Source organism: Eublepharis macularius, chromosome 13 (genome assembly GCF_028583425.1).
Source record: "Eublepharis macularius isolate TG4126 chromosome 13, MPM_Emac_v1.0, whole genome shotgun sequence".
Classification (NCBI taxonomy): domain Eukaryota; kingdom Metazoa; phylum Chordata; class Lepidosauria; order Squamata; family Eublepharidae; genus Eublepharis; species Eublepharis macularius.
The window spans coordinates 47,107,950-47,126,163 of NC_072802.1; the positions used below are offsets into that span (position 1 = coordinate 47,107,950).

The 18,214-nt window shown below is 42.3% G+C and overlaps 1 protein-coding gene across 2 annotated transcripts in view; it reads right to left on the bottom strand.

The window, feature by feature from the left end:
- Positions 1–16,057, bottom strand: part of DEPDC5 (DEP domain containing 5, GATOR1 subcomplex subunit) — a 64,869-nt gene extending 48,812 nt beyond the window's left edge. For both annotated transcript variants that reach the window (XM_054996059.1, XM_054996058.1), the window contains exons 1-14: positions 15,981–16,057; positions 14,198–14,318; positions 11,705–11,792; positions 10,806–10,852; positions 10,158–10,243; positions 9,388–9,471; positions 8,634–8,683; positions 7,441–7,510; positions 5,780–5,858; positions 4,952–5,013; positions 3,613–3,682; positions 2,899–2,971; positions 1,997–2,100; positions 1,265–1,339 (exon numbers count right to left, since the gene is read on the bottom strand). In XM_054996059.1, coding sequence (XP_054852034.1) covers positions 1,265–1,339; positions 1,997–2,100; positions 2,899–2,971; positions 3,613–3,682; positions 4,952–5,013; positions 5,780–5,858; positions 7,441–7,510; positions 8,634–8,683; positions 9,388–9,471; positions 10,158–10,243; positions 10,806–10,852; positions 11,705–11,792; positions 14,198–14,255 — 946 coding nt within the window. In that variant the 5' untranslated portion in view covers positions 14,256–14,318; positions 15,981–16,057. The remainder of the gene's footprint in view (positions 1–1,264; positions 1,340–1,996; positions 2,101–2,898; positions 2,972–3,612; positions 3,683–4,951; positions 5,014–5,779; positions 5,859–7,440; positions 7,511–8,633; positions 8,684–9,387; positions 9,472–10,157; positions 10,244–10,805; positions 10,853–11,704; positions 11,793–14,197; positions 14,319–15,980) is intronic.
- Positions 16,058–18,214: the final 2,157 nt, after the last annotated feature.

The following is an 18,214-nucleotide window of genomic DNA, read 5'->3' on the forward strand; positions in this document are numbered from 1 at the left end:
TTCCTACTCTGAAACCAACAGTGCAGAATGTAGGACAGGTATATGACAACCAGCATGGCAGGAGCATGCTTCATTTTGCTGTTCAGAATTTAAGAGAGACAGGCAACTGGTTCACTGCAGGGGGCTCTTGGAAACATCTCTTTAATATTCCAACTGTATTCTGAGTAACCCCAGGGTTCCTCTGAAGTTCCTTGAAGACATAATCGGTAATAGGGGTCAAGCTTCCCTGAAAGACACCTGCACCACCATTTGGCTTTCCACTGTGATGTACAGTTACAGATCTGTGCTCTCATAGGGCAAGAGACCTGGCTAGCATCCCACCACCACTAAATATGTGCACCAGAACCTGCTCCCAAACTGTGAGCAACATAAAGGCTTTTCCTGACAAGTGTGGTGCAGCTAGCATGAAGGTTAGTGTAAGGTTACTTCCGGGGAGATGCAGGTTCAAATCCTCACATTGCTATAAGGCTCCCTGGATAATCTTGGGTCAGTCACTATCTCTAAGCCTACCTTACCCAATAGGGTTGGTATGAGGATAAAATGGAGGAGGGGAAAACCATGTATACTCAGCCCTGAACTCTGCGAACAAAGAGCAAAAGGAAAATGTTGTAATAAACATAGGTATATGGGGTTCCTCAGCAGTCTAATCAACAGGAGAAAGGTTTCTCGATGGTGGGAAAGTCTGAAAACCATTCAAGCGCAGTAGACCAACAAGACCAACAAGAATTCCAGGATATAAGCCAGTTTGGTGTGGTGGTTAAGAGCGCGGGACTCAAATCTGGAGAACAGGGTTTGATTCCCCACTCCTCCACTTGACGCCAGCTGGGTGGCTTTGGGTCAGTCACAGCTTCTAGGAGCTCTCTCAGCCCCACCCGCCTCACAGGGTGATTGTTGTTGTGGGGATAATAACATACTTTGTAAACTGCTCTGAGTGGGTGTTAAGTCATCCTGAAGGGCGGTATATAAATCGAATATCATCATCATCATGAGTCAAGCTCCTTTTTGCAGGTATCTGACAAAGAGAGCATTGACTCTCAAAAGCTTATACCCTCCAAATCTTGTTGATTTTAAAGGTGCTACTGGACTCTAATCTTGCTCTAATCTGTGGAGAACATGGAGAACATGTCAACCCAACCCAAACACTCTAGTATGACCTGTCTTGTAAGAACTGGCAACATTTAAGTGGGAAAGCAATTAGTGAGAGAGATCGTAACAAAGAGGAGAGCAGTTAAGCTGCTGCTGTGTCAATCTGCTCTATACTTACCATTGAACGAGATATTTATGGCCTCCAAATAATTTCCTTGAGCAGAGGTGGAATTGAAGCCTGGTGGAAAGCCCTCTGGATGTTAATTACAAAGTGAGAAAGAAATCTTTTAGCCATAATGTTAAAAAGGCAAGCATTTTCTGTTAGCATAAATCACTTTAACAAGGTATCATGTATACTGAGTGACAGTAAAAAAATTAATGTCGCAAGAGAGTTTGAGCTGTAGCAGTGTCATCGATGGAAGAAAAGATACGGTAACCACACAGGGACTCATTAGTTTCATTGGCATTCCATCTTTCCAGCATCAACACACACACAAACTAAAAGGGGATCCATTCTGAGGGCTTAATGATCCTGTCTTAGGAACAGACAGGAAGACAGTCCAAAAAAAATGAGAGAAGATCACTCTCCTTCCACAGGGCAAATGGTATAAAACCCTCAAAAGCTGATTCAGCAGAGCTGATGGGAGATTGGCAGCCATCTCCTTTTTGCAAGTTTTGTGCTGCCCCCTGGAACTTCTGAGCATGCTGAGGACCAATCTGGCCATGCGTAATACTGTAAAATGCCAAATAACTCTCTTCACTGGTAAGGCTCAGAAAACAACTGTCAAAAAGGCTTGCTGCTTGAGAGCCCCTTCATCAGCAGATAAAGCAAAAGGAGAGCTGAACCACTGCTAAGTAGCACCCAATTTAATTACACTTTTACAGTTTTTATAATTACAAGCAATCCCACCTGCCTGCTCTAATCGCACCAGAACAGGGTACTGAATGAAAAGTTTTTTAATGGTTACGAGCAACGACGTCCATTCCTCTCGTCTTTCATTCTGAACCACCACTCTGTAAAGAACAGCAAAACTGGTTAACACAGAAATGAAACTAGCATAGAACTTAACAGAGAAAAGGGTGAGAGGAAGATCAGGCAGTGTACAGCTAGGACAAAAAGGAATTAGAGACAGTAATGATTTCTACAAATGTTGCTTCACAGATAAGGCCTTTAGTAAGCAATCCAATTGTCACCACTTTAAAATATTAATTTGGCAATAGAAGGAAAAACCCAATCATGAGTTGGTTATCTTTCTAGATAAAAGCAATTTTCTATCCCTGATACTTATGAAGCAGACACTGATGTGCCAGCATTTCTACTGAAGTTTCTGAAAACAAAAGGGACATAAGTAAGAGCTTTCAGTAAGAGTTTTTGTTCTTCTTTCAGGCCACCTACAGGATTTGTGTCCAGTCATTAATGTTTCAACTCCTAACTGCTCCCCACCTGCCCAATACAGCAAAATTCTGCAAAATCATCAAATCTGTATCTGAAGTACACAAAATAAAACTAATTTTATTTAATTTGCAGAATCCAAATTTCTTAGTACCTCTGCAAAACCACCAGTCCCAGTGTACTTAGGAGAAAGTCAGTTAATCCTTGTATTCATTTAGATTGAGCTTGAGTTATTAATTAGCAGGTTTTAATTCAGGGACTTGAGGACTAGAAAAGTGTTCATTTTAAAAGAAGCTTAAATTTTCATGATTTCTGGAAAACCAGTAGGTTCTCTGCAGATTCTTGGATCCATGATTATATATGCACGGAGTGGGGGACACGATTCCAAGGATGATGGAAGAACTATGTAGAAAACTTACTTGTAGAAGTCTTCATAGAATCTTCCTTCATGGTCTTCTCGGATTGAGGACCGCTGTGCCTCTGGAAAGTCATCTAAAATGAACAGAAGCAAGACATAAAAGAGCTCCTATAGGACTTTCAAGGCATGCAAATTTTCCTGTATAGGCAAAGATTAGACAACCTTCTCCCCCCGTCTGCTTCAAGCTCACAATCTCACCATGATCCTTAAAATTTTTAGTAGGCAGAGAATCGAGTGTCTTGCTGGGAAGTACTGACTCAGGAGACAGAATCTGCTTGCCCACCTTTCTCCATTTCAGTGCCCACATCTCTCTCTTTCTAGAGTTTGTACATGGGTACAGAAATGTTTGTTCACATGGCATGCTACAAGAAAAGGAGGAGCAGGGAGAGAAGATTGGTATGGCTGTCAACTGTGGAGCTGGAGCCCAAAAGGAAGACTTCTCTAGGAAAGGTTAGTATCATCATGCATTGACTGGAAGTACAATGCTAGAGGGACTAATTTCTTGTCTTTCCTTTCTGGTCTGCTACTTACTAAACTGCATGAAAACAAAAAGAAATATCTTGCCCAAATGATATAGAATGAAAGCAGGATATGGGACAACAATAAGTCCATGAAACGTCCATTATGGAGGATAAATTAAGCACAATATGCAGGCTGGGGGGTGGAAAGGCAGCAGCTTACAAGAAAGAGCAACATTTGATTTGTGGTTACTTACTCATGGACTTGGCATCATAGAACGTTCTAGAAAAGAGAACGACTGTCACTTCATGGCTGCAGTTCTTCTCCTGCCCAACAGGAATGAAAGCTGATGAGCCAGAGAATGTTGCACAGCACTGCGCCCATCTTCATGCACAGCAGGTGCATAAGTACAAGCGACATTCCATTCACAGGCTAGCTGTTACCATATAAGGCTCTAACTTTTTGTTTTTAATGAGAACTTGAAAGAACAAAGGAAACAGGAACATATACTTAGCTTTGGAGGAGGGTAACACTCACTCTGGGATACTTTATTAAGGGGAACATTACCAGAGAAGGTTTTTTCCAACTCTTCTAGGGCAATGCTAGACAAAGTGATAGGAATTATTTCTCTTCTAGGAAGCTATATTCTGGGATACCATCACCTGACTTCATGAAGAAAAAGTGGAGGGATAATAATAATAATAATATTCGATTTATATACCGCCCTTCAGGACAACTTAATACCCACTCAGAGCGGTTTACAAAGTACGTCATTATTATCTCCACAACAAAACACCCTGTGAGGTGGGTGGGGCTGAGAGAGCTCCAGAGAGCCATGACTAGCCCAAGGTCACCCAGCTGGCTTCAAGTGGAGGAGTGGGGAATCAAACCCAGCCCTCCAGATTAGAGTCCCATCTTAAAATTTAAAAGTCAGCAATCCTAGTTGGAGTAGATGACATTGCAGTTCTCAGACAACTTTCATGAATGAGTAAACTCCCCCTAAGTAGAGACTGTTAAGAATCTTCAGCTATCAAGATGGGACTAGATGTCCCTTGATTATCTACCCTAATGCTACTACACTCACCTGATTTAAAATAGAAAAAATTTATTGGGCAACCATTGTTTTTTGGTGAGCTGCAGCCCATTTCTCAGGATCTTAAAGCATCCTGAGATCTCCCATATATTTTCTTTGAATCCTGCTGTCCTGGGCTAAGAAACCTCCCATATTAATCATCTTTTACCCAGGTGAGCCTGATCTTGTCAGATCTCAGAAGCTAAGCAGGGTCAGTCTTGGTTAGTAATTGGATAGGAGACCTCCAACAAAGACCAAGGTTGCAGAGGCAGGCAATGGCAAACCACCTCTGCTAGTTTCTTGTCATGAAAACCTCGCTAGGGGTTGCCATAAGTCAGCTATGACTTGAGGACACTCTCCACCACTATATGAACTTAAGAAGACTTAAACAACTGTCTAGAAGAATGGCATATGTAGGGAGAGTCACTGAGAAGCTATGCTCTACCCAAAACACCACGAGACGCCCATTCAAAAAAAATGGCATGCTGTTTATTCAGCTGTAGGCACACTGGCCCAAAGTTACCTTCCACTTGGTGAAGAGATCAGCAAGGAAGCCATTCACTGCTTTCTCAAAGTAAAGGTCCCCTGCAAATGAAGGAGTAGCAAAGTTAATATCAGGATGGTGAGTGTAAAACCTGTATCCAAGAATCAAGTTCTTTTCATGCTGCTCTGGGATAGAATTTTAAGGAATTTACTCCACATTATTTTAATTTCATCTCAGCGTAATTTTTATTAAAACATATGTTTAATACTGGTTTCACACTCACCATCCTGATATTAACCATTATACATTATGCATTTTATTGATGGGGTGCTGTCTTTGATATTTATGAACCACTGAGGAACGAAATGGGACGAAATGCATCTGGTTTTATTGGTTTTGTACATATGGCTATTAGTTGTATTATTATACCTGTATATTAATGATTTTATGCAGGGCTTTTTTTCAGCAGGAATGTGGTGGAATGGAGTTCTGGAACAGCTTGAAAATGATCACATGGCTGGTGGCCCCGGCCCCTGATCTCCAGACAGAGGGGAGTTTAGATTGCCCTCCGCACCGCTGAGCAGCGCGGAGGGCAATCTAAACTCCCCTCTGTCTGGAGATCAGGGGGCGGGGCCACCAGCCATGTGATGATTTTCTCCAAGGGCAACCCACTGAGTTCCACCACCTCTTTCCCCAGAAAAAGGCCCTGATTTTATGTATATACAAGGTTTTAGTACAGATACGTACAATGATACGATAATCTAATTTATGTATTCCTATTAAAATTTATACCAGGGTTGTTTTAGAGATCATGCAAATGCAGTGCTACAAAAGAGCAATGATGAGCAGCCATCCTCTTATTCATACCATAGATATCAAAATCCCACATTTCGGAGCTCATCTGGATTAAAATGTAAACCATGGCAGAGGTTGAGCGAAACACCACCTGCAAGAAAAACACACCACTGCAAGCTAGAAGGCAGGAACTGGAGAGGTCCGATCCTAACATTAGTTATGATATCATTAGTTGATGCAGGACTGCTATTCTCAATCAGCCATCCTTGTTCACATGTGGAGAAGGGAGTCTTAGGGAGGTAATTCAGCTCCCTATGATTACTGCAAGCTAGCAATGAATTTTGGCGTGTCTATGCCAAAATAACTTGTCAGCATTTGAACTGGTGATATGAAAAAATTCAGGCATCAATTTATCCTTCATGCCACTGCCTCTTCTGGCATTAGGAGAATATGTCTGGGAGCCCAGGCACCTGCTTGCATCTGTAGGCCAGGGCAGGACAACTTGATCCCTCTAAAAGCTTTCTGATCAAGCTTGATTGATAGTCTCTACTCTCAGTGCCTCTACTCTTGTTAACTACTGGCCACCCTCTCCCGCCCCCACCTTGCCTTGCTTTCAACTGCAGAAGATCTTGCTCTGACAATTGCAGCATTATTTACATGAGCAATGACTGCATATCCTTAAGATGGTCTAGAAGCCAGCAAATAAATAAATGGCTTGAAATTAAGCGTACAAGGTATCTACAAGGAATAGACAGTCCACATGCATCATATACAGTCATTAGAGCAATAGCCAACCCTATGAAGTAGGCTAGACTGTGAGAACGTGACCAGACAACACGTGGATGGTAGGGATGCCAGAAAATAGCCTGGCACCCTCAGGAGCTTAGGAAGCAGGGAAAGACACAGAAGTGACATTGCATAACATGCTGCCATCACTTCCAAGTGAAACCTCGGATGTGACATCAACGTATCAGGAAATGCTCTGGAGGTATGGGAAAAGCTGACAGCATCACCTGATAGATCAAGACGGGTAGCGGTGTTAGTCTGTCTGCAGCAGTAGAAAAGAGCAAGAGTCCAGTAGCACCTATAAGAAAAACAAAATTTGTGGTAGGGTATGAGCTTTCGTGAGTCACAGCTCACTTCTTCAGATACCAAGGAGAAGTGAGCTGTGACTCCCAAAAGCTCATAAGCCACAAATTATTTTAGTCTTATAGGTGTTACTGGACTCTTGCTCTTTTATACAGCATCTGATGTGCTAACATCATGTTCAGGATTTCTCTAAAAAGGACAGAGACATGTTGTGCAATGTTATATTGTGCAATGTCATATGCCCCCCTCCCATTTTTCCAGCACCTAAGAAGCAGGTGAGAGGGTCCATCCACTGAGAGGATGCCCACTCAAAGCAGGTAAATGGTAAGCCTGCTGGGCAGAGATCTGAACCTGGGATTTTTATATATCCAAGTCCAGCAGTTTCCAAACTACAACTTGGGAAATCCAGGAATCTCTTAGTTTACCAGGATTTCCTCAACAAAAATCCTACCAACACTCAGGTCCAGTAGGGCAGTGGTGAGACCCAATAGGCCTGGTCAGCATTCCATATGAATTGAGCATGCTCTCAACAACATTCCTCCACCCCCCAAATCCTCTGCTATATGCAAATTTTTCTTAGCAAGGAAATAGACATGAAGAGGGTTCCCTGCTTAGTATTTAAAAATGAGAGATGTTTTTTTTACCCGGGTGTCCTCGCTGATGTAGCCACATGTGACCTTCTCACTTTTAACCCACAGTTCGCCTGCCTGAGCCCTAGACACACCAAGGAAAAGAATTTGACACACACACAAACATTTGTTATTTAAAGTGGGTGTAAAACTAGAGTTCTGCTGGCTGGCTTGAAGGACAATAAGAATGGATCTGAGACATACTCAAGTTATCTTTTAAGGAAATTTTTTAAAAAGGTTTTACATATATCTCAAGCCCTCTCCAATCCTAAATATATTTACTATGGTTAGTACTTGGATGGAAGACCACCAAGGAAATCCAGAGATGCTATGCAGAGATGGGTACTGGCAAACCTCCTCTGATCGTCTCTTGTCTTATAAACATAACGGGGTCACTATATATTGGCTACGACTTGACAGCACTTTGCACATCAAATTAATATGCTTATTTTCTAAACTACTGGTTAGTTTAAAAAAAACTATTCACAATCTTATGAATGTTCAAGGATCAGGGTAATTTTTAAAAATCTTCTGAGCCATTTTACATTGGTATTATAATGGTGTAACAGTGAAACAGCAGTCTGCCTTAACTATGTAGCTGTTATTGCTTCTTTACTGTTTTGGTTTTGACACACAGTAACAAAGTAGCCTCCATAACAAAACAGATGTGCTTAGCAACAGCAATTAAAACTGCCTAATCACATGTTCTCCATAGCCCTTGACCAGCAATCCTCACTCAGTGGTTCTTTGACATAACACCAAAGGGGCTCGTGATTTGTTGGCTCCTATCTTGAAACAATCCCCATGGGAGCAATTGGGAAGCCACAAATCTCCCTATGGTGCAGGCCTCATGTGAAGGATGGAAGTAAATGTGGCTCTTTTAGTTCAGGGAAACTGCAAAAGAGGTTCTGCATGTACTGCAGGTTGCGTACCACAGCCTTAGATGTGACAAAACACTCTCCAGAACTTGATCCACCTCTGGTTGCCAGTGGAATCTTTCAGTAGACCCTGGGTTGTGACCTCAGGATCTCCACTGTGTGAGAATGAAAAGGAAAGTTCCTTCAGCAGACAGCTAACTAGTAGTAAGGCTGGGGTAAACTAAGACACAAACGCAGCTCTATAGCTACTCATGTCGCCAGATTTTTATCTATGAACTTTTAAACCGTACATGGATGACATCAAAAAAGACGCTGCGATTGCACACTTACCGAATACCTGCAAATTCCACTTTCTGAGTGACATAAGCACATGTACCAACCTATGGAACATTCAGTTTCAAAAACAAAAACAAAAACAAAAGAGAGAACAATTAACACTCAAGGTAGTGAAAATTTGTCAGAGATAGACAGGGCCTCCTGGCCCCAGTCTGAGCACTTCAGATAAAGGAAGAAATTTTCTATCTTCATGACTAGATTTTGAAAAAACCAATCATTTTTATGGAAGGCCCAGAAACCAAAACACCCAGGAAGCAGGCCCCCACCCACCATCTAGCATGGTTTCTTCTCCCAGTCAGTTTGGTGTAGTGGTTAAAAGTGCTGAGACTCTAATCTGGAGAGTCGGGTTTGATTCCTCACTCCTCTACTTGAAGCCAGCTGGGTGACCTTGGGTCAGTCACAGCTTCTTGGAGCTCTCTCAGCCCCACCCACCCCACAGGATGATTGTTGTGGAGATAATAATAACGTACTTTGTAAACTGCTCTGAGTGGGTATTAAGTTGCCCTGAAGGGTGGTATATTATTATTATTATTCCTTCTACATGTACCATTTAACCTAGTTCCATCTCTAACATTTCAAAACCTAAGCAAAAGTTTCCCCAGTGCAACATGAACCCATACGCACTTTTGCAAGAATGCATTCTAAAATCAAAATCCTTACAAAGAACTCTAGGATCAGATTCCAAGGCTGAATTCCCTGATGTCCAACAGCAAGAACAAATAAGGACCATGGGAAGCAATGCACTCACCAAGCTCTTCTTTAGCCGCCACATATCACCACGCCCAATGTACTGATCTTTGAACGTCAGCTCCACCAAATCAAGGGTGACATCCTAGAAAAAAAGGTGAAGAACAGCTCAGGCACCTGCCTGTAAGCAGAAAGTTCTTGTATTTGGGTCTTACATCGGCCAGCGATGCACACAGTGTCCACCAGCAAGAACAAGCTCACATTCTGACTTCCTTATCTACCTACACCTAAATTTCTTTTCAAAAACAAATGTATAAATTATGTGAATATAAATTTTATTTTAATCTTACCAAAATGCTTTCTATTTCAGCTTACAACCATTCATTTGTTCCCTTAAATGCTATTCCCCCCCCCCCCCCACTAAGGCGACAACCTTTCATTTCTTCATGCATTTCTGGGCTGAAGTAGATTTTGCCAGCTTCTACGATCTAACCAAATAATCTTTACTGCAACTAAGAGATAAAGTGCAAACAGAAAAAAAGGAGGGAATGTTCCCTTCTTTGACCCTCCACCATATGGTTTACCCTGACCAAAGCCACTTAAGGGGGCAAGTCTATGCAGTCTACTCAGAAGTAATCCCATGTTATTAAACAGGCCTTGCTCCCAAGAAAGTGTCCTTAGGACTTCAGCCTTAAAATAGAATAATTGCTGGCTTGAAGCAAAGTAATTCTAGCAAACATGCTCACAACACTAATAACTTTGACAAGAAGAAAACTGTTTTCTCTGTTTAGCTGTGAGCCTGATGGGAACACCTCCAGCTGCCATAAATACCTTTGGATCAACTACATTCACATGGACATCCTGGTAGGGTCGCAGTCGGAACACCTGAGCAACAGTCTGATCCACACTTATTGTTTCTGTGAAAGTGCAAAAATATAAGCTAATAAGATGATCATTACGAATGGAGAGTGTGATAGTTCCCTGGCAAAACCACAAGAAGGAAGAACTGGTCCTGATAGAGGTTACCATGGCTAATACTATTAACTGACCAGTTGCACTTATTAGCTACTTTAAAAAACCGAAAGTGGCATAAAACATAAAAAAGAAGAAATGACAAGTTAGCCAATAAAAATAAGCTCAATACCTCATATCACAATGTCCAAGCTACAGCTCAGTGGCAGAATAAGGCCCAAGACTGAAAGTCAGCACATTTTGTTACTTGTGTGGCCATGACTAAAAATATAGTATGTCATTTCTGTTTCAACATACACAGAGCCTAACAAATACTGGATCAAATATATCTTACTGGAAATAATTCAACTGAAAGACCTGGATAGAAGAGAAGCAACAGGAAGGGTCTGTACATTAAAAGACTTATTAGCCATGAGTCTGATCAAGAGATGATCATAACTTCAACGATATCAAATGGATTATTGCTGATAATATCACTGTCCCTGCTACAGCTCTGTACGTCTTTACCTTTCTGTAAATCCTCCTTTAGAGACTTGACTTGCAGAAGCAGGGGGCTGGAATGATGGAGAAGGAAGAATTCAATAGTCACACGTATCATACTTCAATAGCATACTCTAATAAACTTAATTTTTAACACAGAAAATGTTAAAAAATGCTAAGAAGCCTGTTAAAGCATTCTGCCCCCACAAAGGATCACACATCTATGCCTTTCATAAACCACACTGTGTGACCACAAGCAACACTAGGATATGACAAAAGCAGGAAGCAACAATTATGTCAAAAGCATATTCATATTCTAATCAATCACCTTTTCCTCTGGTGACCCAAAAATCAGAGGCACCACATTCCACCATCACACAGCATGATGTAATACTCAGGGACCCACCCTTTCTAGCAGAAACCAAAAGTTCCTTTGTGAAACAGGCCATGCTTCCAAAGCTCTGCCCTCGAGTAAGGGTTGGCTCTCAGGATTTGGAGAAATGATCAAACCCCATGTGAAGCTAGAATGCCAAAGAGTGCATGACTCCTTCCCAGAGGTTACAAAGAATATTATCACTGCCCCTAGCTGCCCCTTTGAGGTCTGTGTAGTCTAGTTGACCAACCCAATGTGAACATGGTCAAGGACTTTGGAGCTGTAGACTGCTTCTCTGCTGCAAGCTTAGGGTATACCAGCAAAAGTATCAGCCTGCTCAGTTGTATTCGAACTCTGTGTCCTGGTACCAGGCACAGCAGGGAGACAAGAAGAAAGAGGATCTGCAACAGAAGACGTGCAAGACTGCTTTGCAAACTACAGCTTTTACAGAGAAGTTTGTCAAATGCAAGCCAGTTTCCAAACTCAGCACCAAAGGTTTTTTTATCATGCCCCTAGTCTCAAAACAACAGCCAAAGGGCACAACTGGATTCACCTATATTCATCGTTGGGGTGTGCAATTTCCACTATGTCTCCCAGCTTGATTTGAAGGAACACTTTGGGGTTAACCACAAGTTCATCATCTGAAAGAAAAATTAGTGTGTGAGGGGTGAGGTATTTACTCTGCAGAATCGCAAGTTAATGGTAGTGTTTTGCCTTTTAGAACAATTTTCACAACATCTTCATATTGTTTCAACAAAAAGGAAAATTTCTATTTTTGCTACTGCAAGGATAAAACTAACATATTTTTAAAGGAAGTTGCCACTATAATCTCAAAAGCCAAAAAGGGGCTGGAAGTAACCTTTTGGTAGTGAAGAACATAGGTAAAAATCAATGAAGGTGTAGCACAGCAACTGAGAGGCAGCCACAAAAAGTTTCTGGTTCAAATTTGGTTTCAGTTATAAACTCTGAGGGCCAGCCACCTTCCATCAGTCTTAGTCCCTCCCACATATACTATATGGAGATAACAAAGGCCTACTTACAGAACTGTTATAAGGATTATTACTGAAATGGTGGTGGAGAGTGCCATCAAGTTATAGCTAACTTATGGCAACCCCCTAGTGGGATTTTCATGGCAAGAGACTAATAGAGGTTGTTTGCCATTGCCTGCCTCTGCAACCCTAGTCTTTGTTTGAGGTCTCCCATCCAACTACTAACCAAGGCCGACCCTATTTAGCTTCTGAGATCTGACAAGATCAGGCTCCCCTGGGCTATCCAGGTTAGGATATGAGAAAAACTTATATACATCAAGCATTTTCTTCTTCTTCAGATGGGATTCTCAGGAATTGCGCAAGTGTGTTCAAAAGCACCTAATGGACTATACACGGCACACAGGCTGAATTTTCTTCTACCACAGATGTAACAGTTTTTCAGCTTTCTTCCACTATAATATATGACTATTTTATTCATTATAGAATTAAGTTAATCTGTTCTATCTGTATGAAATTTTATATGGGACATTTACCTAGTGAGGGTTATCATCTGTCCCAATTTCAAACAACCCCAACAAAGAGCAGTTTAAACATTTGCAAGGAGGTGCAGAGCTTCTATTTTCCCACCCATTTGAGCCATACTCTTAGTTTCTCCTTCTGCGCATGTAAAAAATGCAAGGCTATTGCAGATGCCTCCTCTTTACTGATACAGTGAAAATTCACTGCACATCCCTTAAGTTATGAGGTTTCAAAATCCTATTTTAAATTGAAAGTTGGGAAGAAGCAATTTATATAAAATTGTCAGGATGGAGGTGGTGTTGGTTATGGATTTGGCTGGTCTGGTCTGGGAAGTTAAGTTCAACTTGTTTTACACAGTACTGTACTCTCCCAAAGGACCAGCTTCATATTTTGGCTTTGATCTTGGATGTCCTGGTAATGGCTGTGGCCAGGAGAGCCTTTTATCAATTCAAGCTGGTATACCAACTGCAGTCCTTTCTGGAGAAAGCTGACTTGGCCATATTTGTACACATGCCCCAGGTGACTTCCAGGCTGAACCACTGTAATGTGCTCTACAGGGAATTGATTTGAAAAGTTATCAGAAATTTCAGCCAGTTCAAAATGCACCTGTCATTTGTACACTAAGTTAGTTACTGCTGACTAGCCTCCAACTTGTTACCAGGCCTAATTCAAAGTGCTCAGTAAAACCTTAAATGCTCCCAAAAGTTTGGGTCTGGGCACCTCAACCTTCTCTAATAGGAAGCTACCAACTTATTTGTGTCAGCTACAAGCCCCACGTGAGCTCAGCAAGCACATATGAAACAGTTTTTTTTGTAGAGGCATTAAGACGCTAGAATTGTCTCCGAGATGTCTTTCTGTCCCCGTCCTCTTGTTAAAGGCATTCTTTTCCACACTGAGCTGAATGGTGACTGCTCAGGTTTTCATTCTGCTTTTACTCTGTCTTTTGTCAGCTTAGTTTTTATTGGTGCTTGGCTTAGCTGTATGAGGTTTTTGTAGTTCATGTTTTTATTGTTTTTGTTTGTCAGAATCTTGTTTTGCCTTATTGTGAGCCACCTTTGTAAATTTTTGCTGAAAAGTGGGATATAAATTTATTAGCAGCAAACAAATTGTGGCTAGATTGAGACCTTCCTAAATCAGGAAGTTTTCAATACCGAAACAGCATATGAGGGGGAAAGGGAGGGAGCAAAAGACCCTGAGGATTTCAGCCTTGTTCTCATCATAAATGACCTGAGGGTTTTTTTTTGTTTGAATGCAGCCAAAGGAGAAGTGTTGGCAAATGGAAGATAAGTTGCAAACTAGCACAAAGTGTGAGTAGCTGTAGAATGTGTCAATTATTTTCATGGACTGGAAGTCAAGGAAAATTTCTTAATTTACAAATTTCATACTTTCTGGTTCAGACATAACTTTGCAAAGACCTTAATCCTTCTCTTAAACACAAAGGTTTTTGATCCTAAAACTACAACAGTAGAATGCTAATTATGTTACTACTTCACTACCAATAACCACATTGGGCACATCCCTCCTCCAGAACTACTGACCGCTATTTCCAAAGCCCTTCTTGTGTATTACAAGCTTGTAGACTTTGTTAGTTCTCATCTTGAATCCTTGTTCTTCTCAGCTACTAGAAATCAGACAAGTAGCCAACATTTTGTTCTTCTGCTGTATAAAGGCAAGGGGAAGAAATCAGAGCCCTTCAAAGTTACAACAAATTTTTCCATTCAGTATTACAACGGAAACAAGACCAGTCTCTCAAAAAGTCACAGGTATCTTATTTCATACATATTTTTAATTAATATATTATCTACCCATTGATCACATCCTATATTTTACTTTCATCTCTTGAAGCTGGGTAAGACCAAGAATTTTAGCTGGTGTCATTTAATTTGTAGGGAAGAGGAACTATACTTCCCAAAAGGTCATCTTCTAGAGCATTTCAAACCAGACAATATTCAGCCAACGTTTTGAACACTCTGTTTTGACTGTTTGTTTTGAGAGACAGCATGGTTATAGTGTCAAAGTAGAATGTGAGAAGACCCACCCTCAAAAAAACCCTCTGCCATGAAGCTCACTAGCTTCCATACTTCCTCAACCTCACAGAATTGTTCTGAGGATAAAATGCAGAAAAGAGAACCATGAATGCTGAGCTGAGCTCCTTGGAGGAAAGGCAAGATAAAAAAAAACACTATTTACTGAGAATATTTCTATGCCACCTCTTCCGAGTCCTGCTTGAGTAGCTTACATTTAAAACCACATCACAATATTAAAAACAAGCTACTGGACAAACACAACATAAAAACTATCTATAAGACAAGATTTAACTCCAATAGCAGGGTACAGTGGTTACAGAATCAGGATAGGACCTGGGAGAACCAGGTTCAAATCTCTACTCAGTCATGGAAGTTTGTTGGAGCTCGGGCCAGTTTCACACTCTCAGTCTAACACTTGGCCCCTCAGGATTGTTGAGGGAATAAAATGGAAGGAAGGAGAATTATGTAAGCCATCCAGGGTCCCTGCTGAGGAGAAAGATGATGGATAGGTGCAAGGATGGATAGATGGATAGCAGGATTTGAGTCCAGTGGCACCTTAAGAGACCAACAAAGATTTTCAGGATTTAAGCTTTCAAGAGTCTGCGCTCTCTTCTTCAGACAGGATAGACAGACTGATTTTGCAGGGTATAAGCTTTTGAGGGTGAATTGTCAAAGTTCCCTTGTACCTGACAAAGGAGAGATTTCGCTCTTGAAAGCTTATCCCCTGGAAATCTCGATGGTCTGAGGTGCTACTGGATCTGAATCTTGCTTTTCGACTGCAGAAAAACACCCACCCGAAAATATCTAGAAAACAGAAGTAGACCACGAAACAGATTCGAGTCAGTGTTGTGGTGGAGTACTGGAGATCAGAGGCAGCTGGGTTTAAATCTCCATTCTGCCAAGTAGCTCACCACCATTCCCAGAGGTGAAAACAAAAGGGGATCTTCCCACAGCTTCTTGAAAGAAAGGGGGAAGGGTAAGACCCAGTAACTGCTGCCCCTTCGCACTCATGCTCCCAGTGATACAAGTGGGCGCTTCCCCCACTCCTTGGCCCCTCTGCTCCAATCCTCAGAATCTGGGGGTGCGTAATAAAAAGCCTTCTAAGCCTGCAGAACGACCGCGAGGGGAAGGGCACGGAGGAGGTAATTAAGGAGCTCCAAGTTGCCTGGCCAGCGCTCGACGCGTAGGGAAAATAAGGCTACAAAATCTGGCGCCGGGGGAGGGGGGGGAGTGGCTTCACCCGTTACCAATGAAATGGGAAACGCACTCTGCACGCGCGCAGGGGTACTCTCACCCCGCCTCGGCGCTTTCAAAAGGCACCGCCGGTAAAGTCTCTCCTACTTCTCATGAATCCGCTTCCACAGACTCGCCACATTCAGGCACGCCTCGCTCGCCGACTTCCTCATCCGGGCCTCGCCGTCGGAAACCCCGGAGCGGCCCTCAGTCATGTGTCGGCCTAACCAGTCGCCCGGGAAGCTAGAACCGAGGCGAGCTTCCCGGGCTGGGTTGGCGTGGCCCAAGGGAGCTCTCCAAATGCCGTTTGGCGAGAGCAGAGGGGAGCTCAGGGCGAGACAGGACAGGAACCTGGACCAGGTTGAAACCTTGGGTTGCCAACAGGCCTGGAGAAAATTGTCCTTGCCTTTCCTGGTACAGGTCTTTTGGCCGTAGCCTTAACAAACAAAGACCAAAATACTAAAACTACTATTGCCAGTAATAGTGATAAAGTCCTTCCCTTTTAATAGGGCATGATGTGTGGAAATGGGCAGTTGAAGTTGTTCATGACAGGAAGATAATTGCCTGGTAAATAAGACTCAGTTAAGCCTCTATTAATGGGACATTTTATTTCTCCAGGCTGGTGGTGACTGTATCCCCAGTCAGCCTCAGGAGGTTGTTGTAAGGATAAATGAAAGAAAAGATAACTGTGGTATGCCAGTTAGAGGAAGGCCCAGATAAAAACATCAGACATTTATCTTTTCTAGGCTTTCCATTGGTGTTTTGTTTTTCTTTGTACCACACTTTTATCCCAGTCTTCCTTCATAGATGTGAAGGTGACTTTCATAGTTTTTCCTTTCTGCATCATATTTTCACAGCAACCCTGCAAGGTAGATTAGTAGACAGTGACTGGCCAAAAGTCATTCAGCTCACTAGTTAGCTTTATTTCTGAGCAAGCATAGTAAGCAGTTGGACTGCAAAACAGCACTTTGCTAGTTCGAATCCCACTACTACCATGAGCTCAGTAGGTGGCCTTGGGCGAGCCACTCCTCTCAGCCCCAGCTCCCTGATGTATTGTGGAGATAATAACGCTGTTTGTTTAGCGCTCTGAGTGGAGTATTAATCTGTCTAGAAGACAGTCTAGAAGTACTAATTGTCTAGAAGTGCAGTTGTTGTTGTTGTTTTAACACTGGGCTCCACAATCTGACACTGTAATTTGCTACGCCCAGACTGGATCTCTCAAATCTGATTTAAACAAGAGTTGTTTAATACATTTTTTGCTGCCCTTTATCCAAGGACTTCAAGGCGGCATGCATTGATCTCCCCTCCTCAATGTTATTCTTCCCTTACCTTGAGAGGTAGGTTAGGCTGAGAGAGAGTGAGTGATTGGTCTGAAGTCACTCAGCTCCATGGCAGAGTGGGGATTTTAAACCTAGGTATTCCACAGTGCAATCCTAACTCAGCATGTTGTTTACATTTGACTCTCAGATACTATATGTACATCATTAGCAAGGATCGATAGCCCAGGCCTGCAGGTAGGAAGATTCTGTGATCCTTCACGTGTCAGGCATTTTGTTTAACCTGGTTTTTCATCTGCTTTACATGCCATTACCTGTGTAGGCATTGCACCAGGGTGTTAACACACAGACATACTGAGTGTGTGCAGAGTTGCACAGGTAAGACCTACCCTTACACAGTCACTCGTAAATCAAGCTCCAGGCAGGTATTGCCCTGGCATGCAAACACTGTTCAACTGTGCACCTGCTTTGTCCATGTTGCAGCCCAGTTCAAGGTCTTATTTAAACGTGATGCAGATGAGGCAAAAATCTTTCCTGCCGGACTTTATGTGGGCTCATCCTCTTGTTTAAACTGTGCCACAGCCTGTATAAAGCAGCTACGTGGGCTTAGTTTGCATCACAGAGGTCTGTTGCATTTGTGCGTATTATGCTGACATGTAAACTAAGCACACATAGCTGCTTTGCACAGATGCAGCACAACAAGCTGTTGAGCCCATGCACTGGGAAGATCACCGTTTTGCCAGCATCACATTTAAATAAGAGCCAAAACATCTTGAAATGTGAAGTTGCCCCAGGTTGTTCCTGAAGTACCAAAACACTCAAGTAGATTTTGTGGAATTCTGTCTGCAGTGGGTGAGGTTGCATCCCCCCACTTCTCAACATTTATTTGGTGCATTATTAGGGCTGCCAACCTCCAGGTGATAGCCGGAGATCTCCTGGAATTACAACTGATCTCCAGGCCACAGAGATCAGTTCCCTTGGAGAAAATGGCTGCTTTAGAGGACGAACTCTATGGCAT